Genomic DNA, 22,342 nt, shown 5'->3' on the forward strand with positions numbered 1-22,342 from the left:
TCATAATAAACCTGCAGTTTATGGAGAAAATTATTTATTAATTTTAATAGAATTTATATTTACGCGTTAAATATTGTGATGCGGCAGCTCAGGATGATTTGTGATGCAGCAGTAAACAAAAGCCTGCACACACCAGCTTCCAAGCAGACCGGTTTCTTCTGTGTAATCCACCCCGCAGATTTTCCATCCCTTTCTAACTAAGCTACCCTAGTCGCAAGGCTCGCAAAGAAGCTAGCTTTAACATTTAAAATAAGTAGTTTCCGCGTTATCCCTTTTCGTCTAGTTGTGTTCAGTTGAAGTGTTAGTGTGCATTGTGGCTGATATAATAAATAATGAGCGAAATAATAGTTCCTGACACTAATTTACTTGAATTTTTTTAGGACAATTGTATTATCAAAACTGACTTACGAACAAAAGTGTGATTTAAAAAACAAATGACCGACTCCCTTGCTGTCAATGAAGGACACAACCAAAAGACAGACGCATACTTACGTAATGATACTAATATTGTGATTTCTCTAAGTATGACAGGGAGTGAGCTAATGTTATACGTATACGTGTCTATTTGTTAAGAGATATGTGTAAACCGTGAAATCATATTTTATTACGTATCATTTGAGGTCATGCCTTATTGGTGTTACTTACGATGTTCAACCAATCTTCGACTGCTGACTTGAAATTGACTACTATTTATTTTAAGACTGTATTTTTGTAATACGTTTTCTCATATTGCATGAAAGACAACTTGAGTTAGCTTCCCCTGCTCAAAATTTCATGCTACGCCACTGCAGTATAGGCTTTCTATTAAAAAGCATAGTGAACTTGTTCAACAGAACAGAACAAATTTTTGGCCATTCTACATGGGTCTTTGAAAATTAGGTCTTGCATTAGAGGGCATGACGAGAGTATATCCTCAAAGAACAAAGGCAATTTTTAATGAGATTGCAAGGCACGACGTTTACAGAAAACATACTTAGAATACTTCACTATGTTTCGTTTCATTTCACCTTCAATTCAGATACCAGTATTCTCAGAGGGCGAAGTCATAGATAATAAAATTAGGAAAGAGGATTGTAAAGCACCATTCGTAGTTTTAATTCTGGATGAGAGCTCTGACATAGCATGAAATCGCTGTTATCTTCAATTTTGCAATATATAACAGACTTGACATTGAAGGAATTTAAAAAGGACCAGACATCAACATGGATAGTCAACAAATGCTCTCCTTGAACATGCTCTCGAAGTCATTAACGATTTTGATTGCAATGATAAAGTTACTGCTCAAACCTACATTGGAGCAGATGTGATGGCGGGAGAACATAATGATTTACATGCAAAATTTCGCAGCCACTCTAAGTCAGCGATTCTTATGTACCCTATGTGTACAAATTCATTAAACCTCGTCTTAACTCAGTCTGCCAATTTTATGAAACAAGTAAAAATGATCTTCATTAATCTTGCTGGATTTTCGAGTTTTTTCTCTAAATAATCAAAGTTGGAATGCTTATTCGAATCAATAATGGATAATGAAGATTGTGAATGGGACCACGAAACTGTCGTTTGTGCACGAGGGTTGTTGAGTTTACTGAAGGATTTTGATTTTATTTTCTTCTAATATGATTCCCTGCAATATTCCCACACTCTGATATTCTGTTTCGAAAAGCAACAGATGTTGCTTTTTGTAAAACAAAAATTTATAATTTCGAGGAGTACAAGCAAGGACTGAGAAATTACTTTCAGGAATTTTGGAAATGCATGGATGATTTTGCTGCTGAAAATTATCCTCAATCTGAAAGATCACGGCTGGATGTAATCTCTGGAGAGGATAAGAAAATTGGGTGTAGGCGATTGTTCAATGAAATCATGCACGTTATCAGAACTGATATTATTCAAAAGTTTTCTGAAAATTCCAAATTGAAACTTTTGAGCATGCTTGATCCTACACAATTTACCATCTTTGCAAATTCACTCCCTGAAGAAATATTGTTAAATCTAAAATAAAACTATGAATCTTATTTTGATTTACTGTACTATCAACAGTCTAGTCGGTCTCATTCTATGCACTTTCATCTTTCATGTTTTATGTAAACATGGCCAGGCTTCGGCCTGGTAAATATCTTTATCACTTATGCTCAGTGGCGGCTCGTGAACTTGTGGATTGGGAGAGCTGCAGTAGATTTCGGTACATACAAATTTAACTTCTTGATACCATTACTAATAAGTATAGGACAAAAATAAATGCACTACATATCGAAAAACCAAAACTTCCTGACTTAGTTGGAAGATGTCTGTAGAACCATTTGCTAATCCCTAAGAAAAACTAATACCATCGATTTCAGTCTGAATTTCAGATCGGCAGACACTCAACTTACAATCTACCAGTTCATTCTGAATTGTCTTAGAATTATCTTTCAACAGTGGCATGTTACAAATGATTTTTGAGAGGCTCGTTTAGATTACTCACGAATTGTAGCAACCTACGAAACACATCAGGGTTCTTCGAATCGTTTTTTCAGCATGTCCCCTACGGGGAACTTCATATTGGCCACAAAATTTGATACAATCATTTTTTTTTTATAATTTCACGATTTTTTATCACTTCTTGATTATGTTTGAGAATGTTTGTTCTATTCGTTTCACTTAATTGCACAGCAGTATGAGTTGCGTAACATAGCCAATGAAACAACATTTTTCAGGTGAGACTGCGAAGATTCGTGCATTTTGCTTTTTAGGGGCAAATGTCCTAAATCTGTCACACCACTCCTATTCAGGGGCGGCTCATCCATAAGAGCTGCGGAGCTGCAGCACTCCCTGCTTTGACAGGAAAATAAAAATAATATTTATTTTAATTTTTAGAAGAATTGTTACAGTTTTTATTGGTAAATTGCTTTATATTTCATCTGACCGGGAATATGTACTATTATCTTATGCATAATCTTTTTGCGCGTCGACTGTATTGGAATTGACACTGCATTCAAAGTCGTCCTGGGATCTGCAGGGTGGTCAGCTCATAGAGAGTGTCTCTTGCTTGGTCAGGGGCTAGAGAGGTGAAGGGAGGTGAGGCAGAGGGAAACTGCCGCTGTTTAAAACCCATATTTCGCTGCAGTGGCTGCAGAGCCAGGCAACAAGGGATCTTTCCTCTCCTCCCACACCGCTATTGTAATGCTGCGTCAAATGGATTCTCTGTTCCCTTGAAACTTAATGACAAAATTTGTTATTTTCTTTTCACATACTTATTGTTGTAGAATCTTATCGAGTTAATATAACGAAATTAATATTCTCTTTTGCCTTATTATTATGTATATATCCAGCCTCCAGCAGAAGCTAATATTTGCCTTAACTCAAAATGATTGCACGAGTAGAATCCTTTTGATATAGCACGTAAAATACGAAAGAGACTGCTTTTCCAGTTTTAGAAAATTGTTGACCATCAGTATATCTGAGTGTTGCTTTGGTGTGACGTCTTAATACCGTAACTTAACCAGTGCAAATGTGCAAGCATGAGTGTGTGTGAATTACAGAATATTAATTTTGTTTTCCCCTTGCGGAGAATATTGATGTAATAAAGTGAAATTAAAGGGTCGTCCGTTACCCGACTTAAATCTTACTTAAGCTTCATCCAGCCGAAATAGTGCATATATGTAAGGAAGTATAACAATGAAATTTACGCTAAGCATTTGTGGTTACGTGGATGTGAACAAAAAAAATCTGTATGGACTAACTTGATACGTGACCTGACTTTTTTTTTTTTCAAATATGTTATATACTAGTAATAATAAGGTAATTTCTTAGTCTTTGTACAATAAAACTGATACAAAATTATTAATTATCATGAATTAAATTAACTAAATTATCCAGATTGTAAATAAACTTTTACCTTGTTTAATTTCTGATTGTTAATACTTCTTTGATAACTCAATTTATTTGAGCAAGGAAAGTTTTGTTTCTTTATCCAGTAAACAGTTGCGGAAATCCACACATGATAGTTGTCTTAAATTAAATTTTACAAACATAATTCCTCTAACGAACCCCAGATAAAGACGGTTTCTCTCTTTGGTCCACTGAGAATAGACGAGAAAGAAAAGTATGACAATTTGTGGTTTTCTACAATGCCTGGCCAGATGTAGAACACACTCCTAAAAGCAAATCATGTCTGGCGAAATCCAGACATCTGGTAACCCTAGGTCTATCGGACATTATATAAAACGTTGGCTGCTATTTGAAATGTCAGTTATAATTTAAAATGTCAATCATAAAATCTCATAATTATTAATAAATATAAATTTAAGTTTAAACCCCATTTAAAATCTGGTCAAGTTTGCTTCAGATGATAACAATTTTAAAATCTTTCCACTCTTCTTGACAGTGGCGGTTCCTCTATATGAGCACAGGAGCACGTGAACACCTTAAAACCAACAATAATCGTACATATTACTGTATTAATATTATTACATCTATTACTTTCCAATGTCTAATGACGTTCCTACATATTTCGTCTCGAGAGAATGTCCCGTTCGTGTGTCGTGTGTGTTTAAATCTCTATTGGACAGGTTGACAGCAGTTCGCACAATTTTTCCGTAGCAGGGTGGAATAGCCTTAGGCGAGAATATTTTCTGGTTTGTTACAATGGTTACAATAGCTCTGGCTCGCACAAGTCTTAACGTGCTAGTGACAGAGAGAGAGAGAGAGAGATGCTCCATCTCTCTTGGGTCTGGCATCCTGTTCCTTTCTCCCTCTTTCCTCGTTTTCTCTCTTTACTGTTTCTTTTCAAAATACCGATACGCACGGGGGCTGATTCTGTTGTCTTTTGTTCAGCAAAGTAAGTAACACACGTGTGTAAAGTTGCGAGGGTGTTAAATTACGAGAGAGGATTAAAATATTCCTCCGTAGCACAATGACATAAGAGCTATTAAGTACATTGGCTATGTTGGCCGTGGAAAAAAAACTTGTTAACAACATTAGAGTTATTGATAAATTTGCATCTCTCAAAACTAGGCGCATGGAGTTTCTCTACAAATAAATCTAGATCTTCAACAACAGCAGTGAAGGTGAGTCCTATGAATTAATTTTACTCTACTCTTGTTTAATGGTTTTAATTTTGGTGTATATGCGTAGATTTGGTACATGCATTTTAGAACTCGTTTATCTCTGACGTGTGACTCACCTATACGAGAATAGCCTATATCAGTGTGTTCATTACCAATATTTTTTTTTTGTGAACACCCATCCAAGAAAGGCACGAGCCGCCACTGCTTCTTGAGCTCTTTCATTGGTAATACAATAAATGATCTTATCTGCCTCTGCTGTACATGTCCATGCCAACTAGTTTTGCAGATTCATATTATGAAATTTAAACAATTGTAGTTAATGGCTTAACTCCTAAAAGAACTGAGGAACTGCAATTTTTGTGTCTCAATTCTTACTTCTGTTCAGCTGGAAATTTGTAAATCTCTTGTCCACATACGTGTCAGTATTTACAGTTCTGGATATTTTATGAATAGGTCGAATAGGTTTAATAGGTCTATGTGAATGAATGAATGAATGAATGAATGAATGAATTGAATGAATGAATGAATGAATGAATGAATGAATGAATGAATGAATGAATGAAGAGGTGAATAAATTTTTAAAATACCAGGATAATGATATACATGAAATTGAATGTTACTCAGATTTTCAGTGATGTTCAAAGAGAAGTCCCTTGTAGCTAAGCATCAAGTCATGCAGATGTGAATTATGATACAGTTACTCGCGATCTTGCTTTGTTCTTTGAGGCATTTCACAAGAGAGAAAATTTTTTCGTATAGATAAGTTGCCCTGAACATAGCAAGTCATCTGAGAGGAGCATTCCGCAGTATTTGGCGTCTCCTCATATCTTTAGTTCACCAAAGGCTTTGAATTTTTCCTTTTGCAACAAATATTTCAGCGCTGAAGAGAAATGGACATCTATCAATTGAAGTATGATGTTTCTGATTAAGTCCACACTATGGTCCATCCCGGGAATCTGTAGAGTAACTTCACGCAGTCCACACCTGTGGAGTAACGGTTAGCGAGTCTAGCCGCGAAACCAGGTGGCCTGGGTTCGATTCCCGGTCGGGGCAAGTTACCTGGTTGAGGTTTTTTCTGGGGTTTTCCCTCAATCCAATATGAGCAAATGCTGGGTAACTTTCGGTGGTCCACACCTGTGGAGTAACGGTCAGCGCGTCTGGCCGCGAAACCAGGTTACCTGGTTGAGGTTTTTTCAGGGGTTTTCCCTCAACCCAATACGAGCAAATGCTGGGTAACTTTCGGTGCTGGACCTCGGACTCATTTCACCGGCATTATCACCTTCATTTCATTCAGACGCTAAATAACCTAGATGTTGATACAGCGTCGTAAAATAACCCCCCCCCCAAAAAAAACTTTCGGTGTTGGACCCCGGACTCATTTCACCGGCATTATCACCTTAATCTAATTCAGACACTAAATAACCTAATTTGTTAATAAAGCGTCGTAAAATAACCTACTAAAATTTAAAAAAAAAACTTCACGCATATGTGGGCGGAGTCTATCTGTGCTGCAGTGCATTGCGGGCAGCATCAGTTCGAGGCCGCTAAGGGGTAAGATGCTCGTTGTAGAAGGTAGAGTAGAGTTCAGATAGAAATCTGCAGTGCTCGGGAAAAGTGGCATAAGTCAAAAATGTTAATTTTACAGGAAAAGGAAAAAAATTGTCTTCACACTAGTTTATGTCGATTTAATTTACTTTTTTTTTTTTTTGCAGGTTATTTTACGACGCTTTATCAACAGCTTAGGCTATTCAGCGTCTGAATGGGATAATGCCGGTGAAATGAGTCCGGGGTCCAGCACCGAAAGTTACCCAGCATTTGCTCATATTGGGTTGAGGGGGAAAACCCCAGAAAAAAACTTCAACCAGGTAACTTGCCCCTACCGGGAATCGAACCCGGGCCACCTGTTTCGCGGCCAGACGCGCTAGCCGTTACTCCATAGGTGTAGACTTTAATTTACTTCTGTATGAATTATTGTAATGGGAGAACTACTTATGTCTCTTTTCCCAAGCGAGCAGATGTTCCGTAAGTTGTCAATAAATTATTAAAAAATGTTTGTGGAAACTAACTTATGCCACTTTCCCAAACATTGCAGAAATGATCCAATCCCTGCAAGTGATTGCTAGCTTCGTTCAACCAATACTTCTTCCCAGAGCGAACATTGGCCCTCCTGCATACACTTGCACAGAGGTCTTGTTTCGTCTTTCTACTCTACAGATACCTGGGACGGACTATAGATTGTAAGGACTTAAATACCATGAAATACGAGAAGGCCTATAAGGTCTCTCAGGGGCGGACGCAGGATTTTTTTTTCGGGGAGGGATTTGAGGAGATAGTAAAAATGGAGTAATGAGAAATAAGTTTATATACTCACAATTTGTTTCCGAGTCACAAACATTTACAAATTGGTCCTACCCCAACCCAGCTCGATGACATTCAAGTGTGTTTAAATGCGACAGGCCTCATAACAGTCGATTTACTGGCATGTAAAAGAAGTCCTGAGGGAAAAAATTCCGGCACACCGGCGACACTGATATAACCTCAGCAATTGCAAGCGTTGTTGAATAAACCATATTTTTTTTTTTTTTTTTTTTAATTTTAACATTTACAATGACTGCAATACAAAAACAATGACGGTATGACATTTACAGAAGAAGGCGACGAGGCCTCTTAGACATTTCATCCAGTACTTCATGAGCTTTAACTGCTACATTTTTATGTATATACATCAAGGCCAGTCCATTTAGGCTGTACTTACAGGCAACGTGCAGAAAAGTTTCAGCGCCTTGTGAGTGCAGGGAAAAATAATTTCATTTGACCTGTTCAAAGATGATATAAAACAGTAGGTATTAGGTGAAGATTTTTCTGACCAAGGAAATTTCTTCTCCACATCTTCAATTCATTGAAGAAAGACTCTGGTGATGCATCAACATCATTGGGCCACTGATTTACTATAGCCTCAACAGCAGTTTCTAAATCTTCATCTGATGCTCGCACTATGTTTTTAGGTAGAAAAGTTTGTATGGACTTTAGGATTCCCTTATGAGTTAAAAACCTGTCCTTGAGCTGATTAATGAAATAGTCTAAGAAGAGAAGGAAAATTACAAGCCTAAAATACTCTTTATGACTCTCTGTCTTGAAGTAAGAACTCTGTGTTTGTCTTCCTGCAGTTCTTGGAATTTAACATTTTAGCAAAGAGAATTTACGTGGAAAACTCTCTAATTCCTATGTACATTCACAAATTAAAATTAATATTATTTTTGTTTCTTGTTTCGTATTTTTCTCAAAATTTCGGGAGGGGATATATCCCCTTATTCCCCCCCCCCCTGCATCCGCCCCTGAGATCTCTAATATAAGAAACACTACTTTTTTTTCCAACTCATGCAACAAACTTTGTATTGAGAAAGGAACCTCAGGAGCCTTGGGGTTCACGAGCAGTTTTTACTTGCATGACGAGAGCACCAAATGTCATTAAAAAAGCACCATGGTGCTCGTGAGTACCAGGTTGAGAACACCTGACAAAAGAATCATTGCTTAATTTCTATGAACACTGTATACAGAATCGAAGTGATATAGTAACTGTGCAGATTAAACTGGCAATAGAATATATTAAAATAAATAAAAAGACAATTATACATTTTGTAATTAAGTGCATGGTTAATTATAAAATTAGGTCGAAAGTTTGCGTAGTTTGGCAACAGAGCATCACCAATTCACCTACATACACACGAACTCATGTCTGAAGAGCAGCATTCGTTCCCTTATTCATTACAGCAGGGATGCCAGACTTCCTATTAGCAGGAAATAACTATATGTGTTAATCTATAATCTCTTTATGTAATTTGCAAGAAAAATGTTCATTTCATTGAAAAACTGCAAAAGGACTAAATCATTCCTTACCACTTCCTCTAATTATAAGAGTAAAAATCAGAATCATATAGATAGTACTTATTGAGTAAAACAGTATTAATATTTATGAGAAAATAATTTTTTATGAAAAAACTATTCATTTGGGACTAAAATGGTATTAGAATTTTTTTGTGTACTCTATCCAAGAAATAATCTGTTAAAATCTGCATACTTATATTCCACCTTGATAAGCAACAGTTCATTATTTACATTTGAGACTAGATCAGCATCTTTTTCTGTAAACTCACTGTTTCTGAATTGAAAATATTATGATGTACATAGTTTTATTAAGAATTATGTATTGAAATTATAGCATATACACTTAATTTTCATTAAAATTTAATATTTAAATTATTTGTCATAAACACTGAAAAATATAAACAATTTCAAAAGAACATTTTTCGTCAGATGAAGATTAATCCATGCAAACAAAAGCAAAGCAACTAGATAGGTACCTACTGTAAAAGTATCATACAATATACCCACAATAAGTTACCTCTGCTTACAAGCAAACATTCTGATAGGGACAGATAAAAAAGTTAATTTTTTTTTTCCACCATGTTAATAATGTCAAAATAAGTGCTTATACAAATTTTGGTCACTTGACCACAATTACGAGGCCATCCAGAAAGTGATTTTCCCTGCGGCCGTTTATAGAAAAAAAAAAGTACAACTGCATGAAAAATTTATTGAAACAGATACAGCAATTATTGAGCTATTTGCCAACATACCCCCACTAGAATTGAGACATTTGTCATACCGTGGCATCAATTTTTGCATCCTTGTGTCGTAGAAGTCAGCTGCCTGGGAACGGAACCAGTGTTTGACAGCAGTCTGCACCTCTCTGTCGATTCCATGATATGACAAATGTCTCAATTCTGGTGGGCAATATTTTGAAAAACAGCTCAACATTTGCTGTATCTATTCCAATAAATTTGTCCAATGAAATTGTGTTTTCCTTCTGTTAACGGTCCCTGGTGAACTTATTTTTTACAGCCCTCGTAATTGTGGTCGAGTGGCCAAAATTTGTATAAGCACTTGTTTTGACATTATTAACATGGTGGAAGAAAAAAATTTAACTTTTTTATATCTGCCCCCATCAGAATGTTTGCTTATTAGATATGATTCTAGTTCCATTAATATTACAAAACCTAAACTTCAAACTTGAGTCATAAATCATTTAATACAAGGAAAAACGTGATTATACCTGCCATAGCTAATTAAATGTATTACCAAGAGATGAAAATGTAACTAAGAGAGATTAATTAGGTTTATGAGCATAATTAACTTACATTAAGTTTAAAATATGTTGAAAGAGTAATGGAACGGAGAAAAATTCTCTCCGGCGCCGGGATTTGAACCCGGGTTTTCAGCTCTACGTGCTGATGCTTTATCCACTAAGCCACACCGGATACAACCCCGACGCCGGTTAGAATCGTCTCAGATTAAGCTCCAACTCTTGGGTTCCCTCTGGTGGCCGCCCTCTGCACTACGTCTCCGTTCCATTACTCTTTCATCGTATGATGATGCAGAATATCTGCATGGAAATATCATATGTACTTCGGTACATTAAAATAATATATAATATGATATGCGTAAATCACTTCGTGATTTAAGACGGCGCTTATTCCATCGGATCCCGGCCAACTAGTCACTCACATCGAGTGCACCTCAGCACATGTGTGGACTTCGGTCCTGCGTTCATAGACATCTATGACATAGTGCAGAGGGCGGCCACCAGAGGGAACCCAAGAGTTGAAGCTTAATCTGAGACGATTCTAACCGGCGTCGGGGTTGTATCCGGTGTGGCTTAGTGGATAAAGCATCAGCACGTAGAGCTGAAAACCCGGGTTCAAATCCCGGCGCCGGAGAGAATTTTTCTCCGTTCCATTACTCTTTCATCGTATGATGACGCAGAATATCTGCATGGAAATATCATATGTACTTCGGTACATTAAAATAATATATAATTTAAAATATGTGACAAACTATGGGAATAGCTTACTCATGATTTAAATTATTATAATCTGTTCTAATTTGAACATTAAAAAAAATGGCATTCTTATAACAATAAAAATTTATTATTATAACAGATTTTAATGTCATATATTTGAATACAATTATTTTTTTAAATAGGTACCGGTATTGTTATCAAAAATCCAACATATGTACTTTGGTAAAGGTAATAAAGAATTTGCAGCAATGAATAAATGATGTGTTTCATTACATCACTGGTAGTATCAAAGCTCCTTTTGCTATAATATAGATTATATATTTCTGAACTAGCATCACCAGATGACACAAAACCGCAACATTAAAAGTGCTGAGTCTGTAAATTAAAAATCTCGCTTTTTGAAGATTGCAACTGAAAGGGACGTCTATTGAATACCTACGCATCATCACAAGCAGAATGATTAGACATATGGTTAGAGGAAATAAACAGTATTCATGAAAAGTAGGGCAGTACGAATTGGTTGCCAGCTTCTGTTTATTTATGTTCACCACAGTCTGTTACATTTATTCTGTTACTCATTTTTATTCGTAATTTCTTTTATTTTAAATTGCAATGCACTATTAAAAATGTAAGCATTTAATTAATTCATTTCTTTTTACGATAATTTTATTTAGTATGTCCATTTGTTAATACCTACGTCATTTTGTATGGTTTTTAACATTACCGTATACATAATGTTCATATTTGAAATCCGTAAAGTTACATCATAAGAATATTATAATTTATCATGTACAATATATCTACTACGTCATAACATTTGTTAAGATCACTCTGGTGAGCATATTAAATATATTAGTACCTGTACATTTTATTAGTTTCTCACTTCAGAGATTCATTAGCCCTTGTCACGACAATGTAATGATGGCAGCTAGAGTCTTTTTGGTCAGTTAAATATTTAAAATACATTTTTTATAACTCGTTATATTAAAATATATCGTAATACAGTGATGTGTAATAAAAATTTGAAATTCCACCACCAATTAGAATTCATTAAATATTAAGTAAAAGCTTTCTTTTCCGTTATCAGTTTTTATTTTATACCATTTGCAGCACAAAAACATCAAAGCATATTCAAGTCTACAACACTACGATAATATTTACTAATACAGCTCGATAAGGCGTCCATGACATATGCTAACAATTCAAAACACTAGAGCAAATGGAGAAACTATACATTTCTTTTCAATGCACAATTAAGTTAGAAATTCTAGAGCACACTTGGTATTGGAACCGGAACTTTAATATCTATTTTAAAAAAATTAGCATTTACATTATGTAGGAAGATAATTATAAATTTTATTACTGCATACTACTGAGAAGAAGTTTTTACTATCCTTCAAAGTTTTGAGAATAGCTTGACAGAAATAATGTAATCTGGATTCTTCTTCTGTTTCTTTAATTATTTCTGCAATAACACATTTTTGTTATAAATAATTTCACATGGTTTATTAGAATATTTTACACTTGAAAATTTTCTTATATTGTTGATATCTACTTCAAGGTCAGTTTACACTTATATTTATGTTTACACTGTAAAAAATATTACGGTATACTTCATTATAAGTGTTGCTAGTGACAGAACTAATATCACAAATATAGGAAACATTGTCAGGATATTTAAAGAATCATAATACTTTTAGCCTACTTTCCAACATACAGTACCGGTATTATGTTCACTCACATTACATCTAACAATACATAAAATAAATCAGTACAGGTACCGGTACTCAATTAATTTGAAATATAGGAGAATAGTAACAAGAGAAAGTAATATTTTGCAATCTTGAACAAGTACCAACAGGAAGTTGTCCCGTAATAATTTCACTTTTTTTTTTTAAATAATTTTGAACGTTCATCACCCCTTGTTAATTTACCAGCTGCCACGTTAATAAAACAAATATAAAACAGTTTAAACTTAGAAATAAATATAGTTGGAGAAATAAGCTGGAATAAAATAAACAAAATGAAACCATAAATTAAATTACGATATGCAGAATCCACAGAAGATATTCTAACAGCCTTGTTATAGGCCTATATATTATAATAATATTCACATGCCAAAAATATAAACTAATAAAAATAGATATTCCAATTAAAATAAAGACTGTAAAAAATTAGAACAGCAAATTACTCGGCTGTAATATAACATATAACATCCACAAGGGACAGTACAAAAGTTCATGGACAGTTTATTAAATTATAGTGTAAAATAGGAAAAGCACTACCGTAATAGGCTATAATGGTGTTCTAGTGCTGCTGTTCTTCGTGTATTGGAGGATATTTTACTACAGTACAATTGCAAATAGTATGTATACAAAACAAGAAAAAATTCATATGTGTAGAATGAATATTCAGCAGATTATTTTGAACATGTGCAAGCAAAAGCTTGTAAACTATAACATAATTTATAGCTTTGTTTCATCCCAATTTCTCGTAAGTGAATAGGATGCAAGACAAAAATAAATAAATAAAATCTTAAGACAGGTTTGTCACACAGACATCGGTTTTGTTATTGTACTTGTTTTTGACTGGAAAAGACACGCATCTAATGTCATCATGAAAGTTTTAAATTTAAAAATAAAATTGAGCTATTTTATAAATGAACAATAATTAATGTTTTACTTGAACGTGAAGGAATATAGCAATTTTATTAATGTATTGCATTGCATGTTACTAAGACGTGAAAACACGATCAGAGCTATATGCACTGAAGATACTGATAAAACTTTGAAACTGTTCCCTGTTTCAATCAACCTGATTTATATTGTTTCTCTAACTGGATATTAAAAATTTGTTTTAATAAATTTTTATAGCTTACATAATAGGTCACTCAAAGCTGTGCTTGTGAGGTCTTGAGTCAGGCCTCCAGAACAAATAAAAAATGGTTGAAAGTTTTACACCTTCGTGTTTAATAAAGAGTATTAGTATTTAAGCCATTATCAAGAGAGATTCAGCAAAGACTCCCGCTTGCAAACTTCATATCATAACTTCATAACTATAATGAATAAGCTATTAATGATTTTGTTACGAGTAATTATAAATGTGTATTTAAAAATAAACTACAAATATTGACAACTTCTAAATTTTGTGCCAGTGAATGAATATATTACCTTCCATTCAAGTATAAGGCTCAATAGCCTGTTGCCATCTCAATTCTGAATTTTCAGCCCACTTCTTTGGATTATGAAAACATAATTGTTTCATTTATTGTATTCCATAGATCTTGCATTACGTACATCAATATTGAAGCTTTAAGACATGAAACAAATCAAAAGTTGTACTTTTTTCTTGGCGAGGTGAGGCCGAGCATTCACCATAGATTACCTGACATTTGCCTAAGGTTGGGGAAAAAAACTTGGAAAAAATCCAACCAGGTAATCATCCCAAGTGGAAATTGAACCCAAGCCTGAGAACATCAGGCAAGAGCCTCTGCCGATTGTATAAAAATATGCATACGTAGCAAGCAGATTAATTCAATTTACAAGCACAAACAATATTTATCAGTTGAATAGAAGGTATGAGTATGTAGATATTTGGTTGATTCTGTTCTGAAACTTTTCTCTTGACCTTGAAGCTATAAAACAATTAGGCAGTGCACTGAAGGTACATGAATAGAAAAAAACTTTTTATAAGAGCTTAGACTAATAGAAGGTAAATGGAGATCTGATTTGTGTCTTGTATTAAAATTTTAAGAATGTTTCGATTAGTACTAAATGTATCCTGGTTTTTAATATAAAACATCATTAGGGAAAGGATGTACTTACAAGGTAAGTTCAGTACTTCTAAATTTTGCAAAATAATTTTACTCAACTAATGATCAAATAAAGAAATCTGAATGTAATAAAACAAACTACCGGTAACTTATAAATTCGTACAAGTTAAAACTACATATTAAATTACAGATTCAGATAGATGTGATATAGAAAAAAGTGAAAATAACATTACCAACGCACCTGAAAATAATCCCAAACAATTTGAAAAACTTCGTAGTAACTTACTGTATAAACATTTATTTTTTTATATTAATATTCCTGCATGATAAATTGCCGTACTAATAAATAAATAAAATATTTGAATAAATAAATATATACCAGTAGCTATAAATAAATATTTATAAACAAAAACTAATAGATATCGAAAGTGATTTCTTGATGTGTACTATGCGATTAAGTGCATGTTTGAAGACTAAAGTTAAAGAATAATAGCCGTATATGTTATTTAAGGTCAACATTAATGAGAAGACATTTTGTAAAATTCTCTTGTTTGTTAAGTTTTTTTAAGAATATTCTTTGCAAATAAATGCCGTTCTTTTTATAACTTTTGTTCTACCCTTTTTATTTCCATCATCAGCCTGTTTTCTGTTGGAGACAAACAAATACAAAGGGAAAAAAAAGGGATGATGACCACGTAACGACCAAGACAAGCCACAAATAAGCCAGGCAACATCTATCATTTCAAGAAAGTTTCACAAGCACTTGCTTTTAAAAAGTGTATCCTCTCTCTAAACTACACCAGTCAGGATTCTTACACAAACAGAAAGACTATGAAGGTTTTCATATTTGCACACTATATACTGTACATACACACCAAATGCGTTTCTACAGAGACTCTTAAGTAGGAATTATTGTATGATATACCGTACTACAGTAAATAGATCATGAATATGTTAAGACTGGATCTGAATACCAGTAACACTAAACAGAACTTACATAGCTCATGAGAAGTAATATTAACTAATAAGAAATACTATAGGTATAAATCTGTGTTGTTCTGTACAGATCAATATCTAGTTTATGTTAGATATTGCTTGTGAAACCTTCTTAATTGAACTATTGACGGCTCCCGGCTACCTGTAGTCCTCGACATTATTGGTGGCCATGATGGGGTGGTTCACTGAGTAGAAAACGACAGCATCCACATTCACCGTGACCGAATCACGGGACAACACCTGTGAGTGATAAGTTATTAGAACATAAATTACTCCTCCTCTTCTAGTCTCAATCCTTGATACTTAAAATATTGCCTTCTGGCAACACATTCTTTGAAGATTACAAGTTCTTGTGTGAATGTAAAAGCTCCCCAGTTTAGAAATCCCAGCTTACTATAAAACAGCTAAAATGTATAATTAGTATTCTGAAAATAAAAGTTGTAGATAGTTATTGTATCCGAATAGTATCAGAGAATTAACAACTTTCTGAAGAACTTAAAATTATCATTATTTACAATGAATTCAGAATTATCTTCACTGATTGATATGACATCATTTCAGGATTTGAATATGAAAAATCTATATAAATATATAAGTTCATAGTAATTCATACTACCGGTACATTTAAAATACTGGTATACAATTACTGAACCAAATATGCATAGTGTAATATATTCGTATCTTCCAGTGTCAATTATTTTCCTCTACAAGACATTTTGTTCCTACTTCTTTTCCTCCATTTTTCCCCTCTCAACCCACTGTCCTCCTTCTACCTTCCCTATTATTAGAAATTAATTTACTGTGGTACTGGTATAAAAATTTCGAGTGTACAAAAATGCATAAATTAGACATTAAGAAATATGAAGGAAGGTACAAATATTTTCCTTACCAAAAGGATCTAATATTACTTTACAATAATGAGCAATGAAAGGATAATAGAAGTTTATGACATAGGCTAAACATTAATGGAAAAGGAATGTTGGCCGTCCACATGAGGAATAACAAGTTGAATTCTGAACAGAATGAAGATAATTATCACGATTATTATCTTCTTTAATGAAGGTCTTTATCGTAATATGACATAAACATACACAACTCTCAACATTTGTACCATCAAATACTTTTTCACACACTCATCTAAGTGATCACATTATATTCCAACACACTTGAATGTGTAATATATTTCCTTCAAGATATTTTAAAAGATAGTACCTAGTTCCTAGATTCTCGTTCTTAAAATCTGTTGAGTAGAAGAGAAAAGGAGGGAATGTCCATTTATGAAAGAATTTTAGATTTCGTTGCCATCCTAAACTTACTTTAGTAGTCCTTCTTAACATTTGTTAAATACCAGAGGAAAACGGTTCAGTTAGGTACCGGTACAGAGTTATTACAGTTATCAATTGTTCAGTAACTTGGAAGAAGATGTCTGTCCATTAGGAACAGGTAGATGAGGGGACAAGTTCAATTTCTTTATTCTGTTCCAAACAGCCCAATGAAATAATTATGTCTGTGTTCCAGCATATGTGCACTTTGATACCATAAACGAGTATGTTTTCTTTTCTCTCCCCAATAACATAATATGTACGGTACCATATAATTTATTTCCTGAGTCCTATCATAATATTTTTGTGTCGTATCCGCAACAGATTTTTTGTTCAATATTTACCCATACAGAACGCATGTACATAGGTTGATTTTTTAGTTCTGGCAACTATTTTTTTCTTGATACATGTTCTAAGTTTTACAATCCTTCGATGTAGTCACCAGCGTTGCATATAATGTGTTCGCAGTGATACGGAAGCCATTGGATCCCGTTGGCACTGCCTAATCTGTTGATGGTGCGAATAGAGCGGTCGGTTGCCTGTAAAACATCTTCAACTGTTCGGAAGCGAATTCCGCGAAGTGGGTTCTTCATCTCAGAGATTAGATCGAAGTTGCAGGGACTTAAATCTGGAGAATATGGCGGGTGATAGAGCATTTCCCAGCCTTAGTGATTGAACAATTCAGACACAACTTCTGCTGTATGCGCCGTAGCAATGTCATGCAGAACGATGGGTGGGTTATCCATAAAGTGTCGCTATTTTCTTCTCAGAGTTGCTCACAGATTGTTTCTTGAAAACGAACAGTACTCCACATTAACGTTCTGCCTTGGGGAACGTTAATACTTCAAGATCACACCATCCCAATCATAGGCAAGAATCAGCACAGTCTTCACATTAGTGGGAGTCTGCCAAACTGTTGTTTTTCGTGGTGACCCTTGATGATGCCACTCATCCGATTGGCGTTTCAGCTGAGGTTCATAAGATCTGCCCCAGGTCCCATCAATTGTAATGATATGTCATGAGAAGACCTCTCCTTCACGCTCATAGCACTGCAAGAGAGTACGAGAAGTGACATATCGCTGCCATTTCTGCATGTCCGTTAAATCATGTGGAACCCATTGAGGAAATTTTCAGCACTTTCAGGCGACCCTTCAGGATGTGAAGCACAGTCGAAGGCGCCAATCCTGTATCTTGTGCTAACTCACGAATTGTTAAATTCTGATCCATCTCCACTAACGCGGACACAGTCTGTACATGTTCGTCACTTACTGGTGGGTGACCAGGTCGAGGCATGTCCAACACACTTTCGCGTCCTCTGAAGGCTCTAACCAACCTTGCTACCGTTTGGTAAGGTAATACAGCCGCACCGCAAGCCTCTTGCAGTCCTTGATGACAATGTCGTGCCAGCGAATAGGGATTATAAAGAATGGACACTTCGCGTCGATACCTTTGATGTAGCCAGACTGATTTCAATGACCTTCAAGCCAGCTAAAGCGTCAGATTCTGCTTTCTCCCTAGAGTTGGCGCTGACATCACACCAGCTAGCAGTCGACACAGCGGAAATATAACACATACAATTAATACATCTAGGTACATTATGTACTCAAATAAAATAAATTGGATCCATAAAATAATAAATCCTTCATTAACTGCAATGTCTAGACTCTAGAGTTCCTTTATAATGAGAGTTGAGACGTTGACCCCAACAACAATTAAAATATGTAATGATTTGATAGCGCTGAAAATGGAAAAACAAAACTCTTATGAGAAGTAAAACCATATACCTATATTATATTATTATACAAATATTAAACGAATTCGATACTTAATTTCATAATGTATTATATTATTTTATAATATAAAGTATTATATCTGAAATATAAAATATTATTATTACAACTAGTTTGTCACTGAGAAATAAGGAAAAGCTGTTAACTTGAATTTATTTGAAGCAAAGTGTTACCGGTACTGGATTATGCAATAAGGTAGGCGATGTTTGGATCCTGTGCCTTAACTCTATTCTCAATTAATTATCTTAGCATATGCTCGATTACACTACCTCTAGTGCTTGAAAGTAGAACTAGCCGCTGGTGCACAGAGAAACAAAACACAGGAAAATTCGCTCAGTGTCCTTTCTTTATAATCCCTATTCGCTGGTCGTGCTGTACGACCTCTAGCACATTGAATTTTTAACCAGCTGCTCTGTTCCTCCTTCGAAACATTGTGACTGTATTCTGCGACCACTTGCTCACAACTGCTCGTCTTATTGTTGTCACTGTGAACGGACATGGAGAAGGAGGGCGAGTTCATTAGCTCTAAGGGAGGGGAGGCATGTAAGCAACCTTTAGTATAAACGATATTGCCTGGCTCCTTTCCATGGCATCACTGCAGCATAGTTGCCACTACTAAAAAATCAACCCATGTACTACGAGTTCAACTATTAACATTTTTATAATGTTACGTTTATTCTTCAACATTTTAATTTTTATTATTTACAGGATTAGTTTTGTGTGACAAGTATTTTAAGATGGCCTTCAGAAGTAGTAAACAGGCGCATGGTGATTTGCCCCCTCCCCAACTTTCTTTATATATTATCTTACATTGGCATGAAAGAAACAGGGTGCACTTTAAGAATATTGCATATGAGTCATTCCACATCAAACCGGACAAATTTGAAAGAAATTTAACCTTGATGTTTTTTATTTCTGTCAAACTTTCTTATTCAATTGAAAGAACAAAAATAAAATATACATATATTTTTATTTTCATAAAACTTGATTCTTTCGAAAAGTATTTAAATTCAAAATTTACGTAATGGAGCACACACTGTTATAATATAAACGATAATATCTCCGTTACTAATTAACGCAATTTATTCAAATTCGGCTCATATTAAAGCTTATAAGATGTACTTTTAGCATATCTAACCTTCGATTAAAATTTATGTTGTATTTTTTTCTCGAAAATATATTTAAAATGCTTTTTTTTTTTTTAAGTTCAGAAACTCTTTTGGAAATATAGAAAATTTCACTGCATTACTTGGTTTCTCAAGTAATGCGTACAAAATTTCGGAATGAGATATAGCCTACCTAAATGAATTTGCAATAAATTAATTTACCCTGCCGGGCACATGCTGTTGAGTAGGAGCATCACTGCAAGACCGCGTCGCTATGTATGGATATGTGTGTACACACAGTGTCAATATGTTATACACCGTAAAGTCAACTTACGAAATATGTAAACACTTTTGAAGCACAATTATTAACATAAAATTCCACAAAACTAATTTAACACACACAAAAAACAAGTCAACCGGAAGCGTACTTTTAAGCATCTCAAATAAATACACGTTTTAACACTTTTAACGTGTCGTTTAACAATTTTAAATTTTTTAAACAAAGTGTTAACGTGAACCAAAATCAATGAAATATACGTTTACTTTCGTGGAACAAAGAATAATCTTTAACCAGTGCTTCAGATTTTGAGATCGGTATGAAAGCATGTAGTGTTCTCGTGCCACTTACTGCTCCTCATATGGAGACTGCAGTAAATCACATTCATTTTTATACTCATCATTTGTGAAAAATAGAAAATCATTTCCACTAATATTCTTTTCAGCCCACTCAAACAATTTTCTTGGTGTCGTAAAGGGGTCCTGACGTGGCTGAATGCTTGCTGTTGTTACTAGTCTTTTAGTGGTACCGCCAATCCCATCACAAGGGCCCTTCCCGTGGGAAGTTTAAAAAAAAAATGCCATTCAGCACTTACGTCGAAATCTTGTTCGTGAAAATATAGATTTACAATTTTTTTCGGTTTTTGTATTGGACACTAGCCCCATCAGAAAAATAAATAACTCTTTTCCACATTTCCTATTTCGTTCTTCAGAAACCGTATTAATGGTCTTTCGAAAAGGTGGACAGCATTTGTATTGTGTTTAAGACACTCTGAAATTGGTGCAAAGTTTTTATGTTTTAATTTATTTCTGTTTAAAATAAATTACAAAGAGTTGAAGTGTGACCTGATTTTTATTTCATTGAACATCCGTACTGAGTCTTGAATCATGCAGACAATTTTCGGAAAAGTCACAAATATAAGGCATTCACTGTCCTGAAAATTTTCTTTCTTTTCCATCACAAACGTAGCTTGCTGCGGACCAATAAATGCATCAGGGGCTAGGGCTTCTAACTTGATCGAAAGTTTATCTCAAAATTGTTCTACTGAAGACTGCAAAATTTCTAAATTAGTTCGGTCAATAGTTAGGCCTACCCATTGTTTGTAATTAACTACATCTATCATTTCTGTTTCAAATGCTTCCTGTAAATGTTGAAATAAGTCGCTATTGATGGACAATTTTTACACTTTCTGAAATAACAATCAGTGGATGGAGAGTTACATACAATCTGTGAAATTAGATCTTTGTGATTTCTCAGTGGCAGTTCTAGATTGACTGTCAATTTCGCAATGTTTCCACCATCAATTAACAACTTTACATTTCATGATGAGCACACACACAGACTGAATGAGTATACCACTGGCTCCAGGAAGCACACATTGTTTTGGTCTTAGTTCCGCAAATTTTGAAAAACTAATTTGAATATTTAACATTTTATAAGCCCGAAATGTCCTCTTAAATTTGATAACAACAATCTCTTCTGTTTCTGTACTTTGTGGCCGTCTTCTTTTACACAAATGAAGTTTTTGTTTCCCGCCATGACACGGCTCATACCATCATTAGTGTAATGATCAAGTATTTTTTTCACTATGGATGTGTCTAAAGTTTTTCCACTTCTAGGTTCTGGAGTTGAGAGAATTTCCAACCGATCATGTGATTGTATTGTATTTATTAACATTCCATGGTATTCACACATTGCTTTACAGCTAGAATATGGAACAAGTCAAAAAACTTAATACTATTATAAAATCTTAATTTATAGTCACAGTCTAGGTGAAATATATACAGACGAGATTTACAAAATAGTCTATTAGTACAACACATAGTTTTCATGAAGTGTTATTGAATGTCATGAATTCACCTACAGAATAGAAGGCGTGAGAAATTAGGTACTTCTTTAATTTGGCCTTAAATAATTTTATGTTTTGAGTTTCATTTTTTATATCGATAGGAAGGCTATTAAAACTTTTTACTGCCATATAACACACTCCTTTTTGATAGCACGATAGACTTGCCGATGGAGTATGAAAGTCATTTTTTTGACGTGTATTTATGCTATGAACTGTTCAATTAGTTATAAAGTTTTCACGATTACATACGAGGAAGATTATTAATGAAAAGATATACTGACAAGCCATGGGCATTATTTGTAGTTTTTTTTAAATAGTCCTA

At 34.5% G+C, this 22,342-nt stretch overlaps 1 protein-coding gene across 15 annotated transcripts in view; it reads right to left on the bottom strand.

The window, feature by feature from the left end:
- Positions 1-22,342, bottom strand: part of LOC138705188 (band 7 protein AGAP004871-like) — a 683,889-nt gene that overhangs the window by 50,116 nt on the left and 611,431 nt on the right. Inside the window, exon 6 of one of the 15 annotated variants that reach the window (XM_069833910.1) lies at positions 15,819-15,916. The exons of the other annotated variants lie outside the window; for them this stretch is intronic. Coding sequence (XP_069690011.1) covers positions 15,819-15,916 — 98 coding nt within the window. The remainder of the gene's footprint in view (positions 1-15,818; positions 15,917-22,342) is intronic. 15 annotated transcript variants of the gene reach the window in all.

The sequence above is a fragment of the Periplaneta americana genome, chromosome 8 (assembly GCF_040183065.1).
Source record: "Periplaneta americana isolate PAMFEO1 chromosome 8, P.americana_PAMFEO1_priV1, whole genome shotgun sequence".
Classification (NCBI taxonomy): Eukaryota; Metazoa; Arthropoda; class Insecta; order Blattodea; family Blattidae; genus Periplaneta; species Periplaneta americana.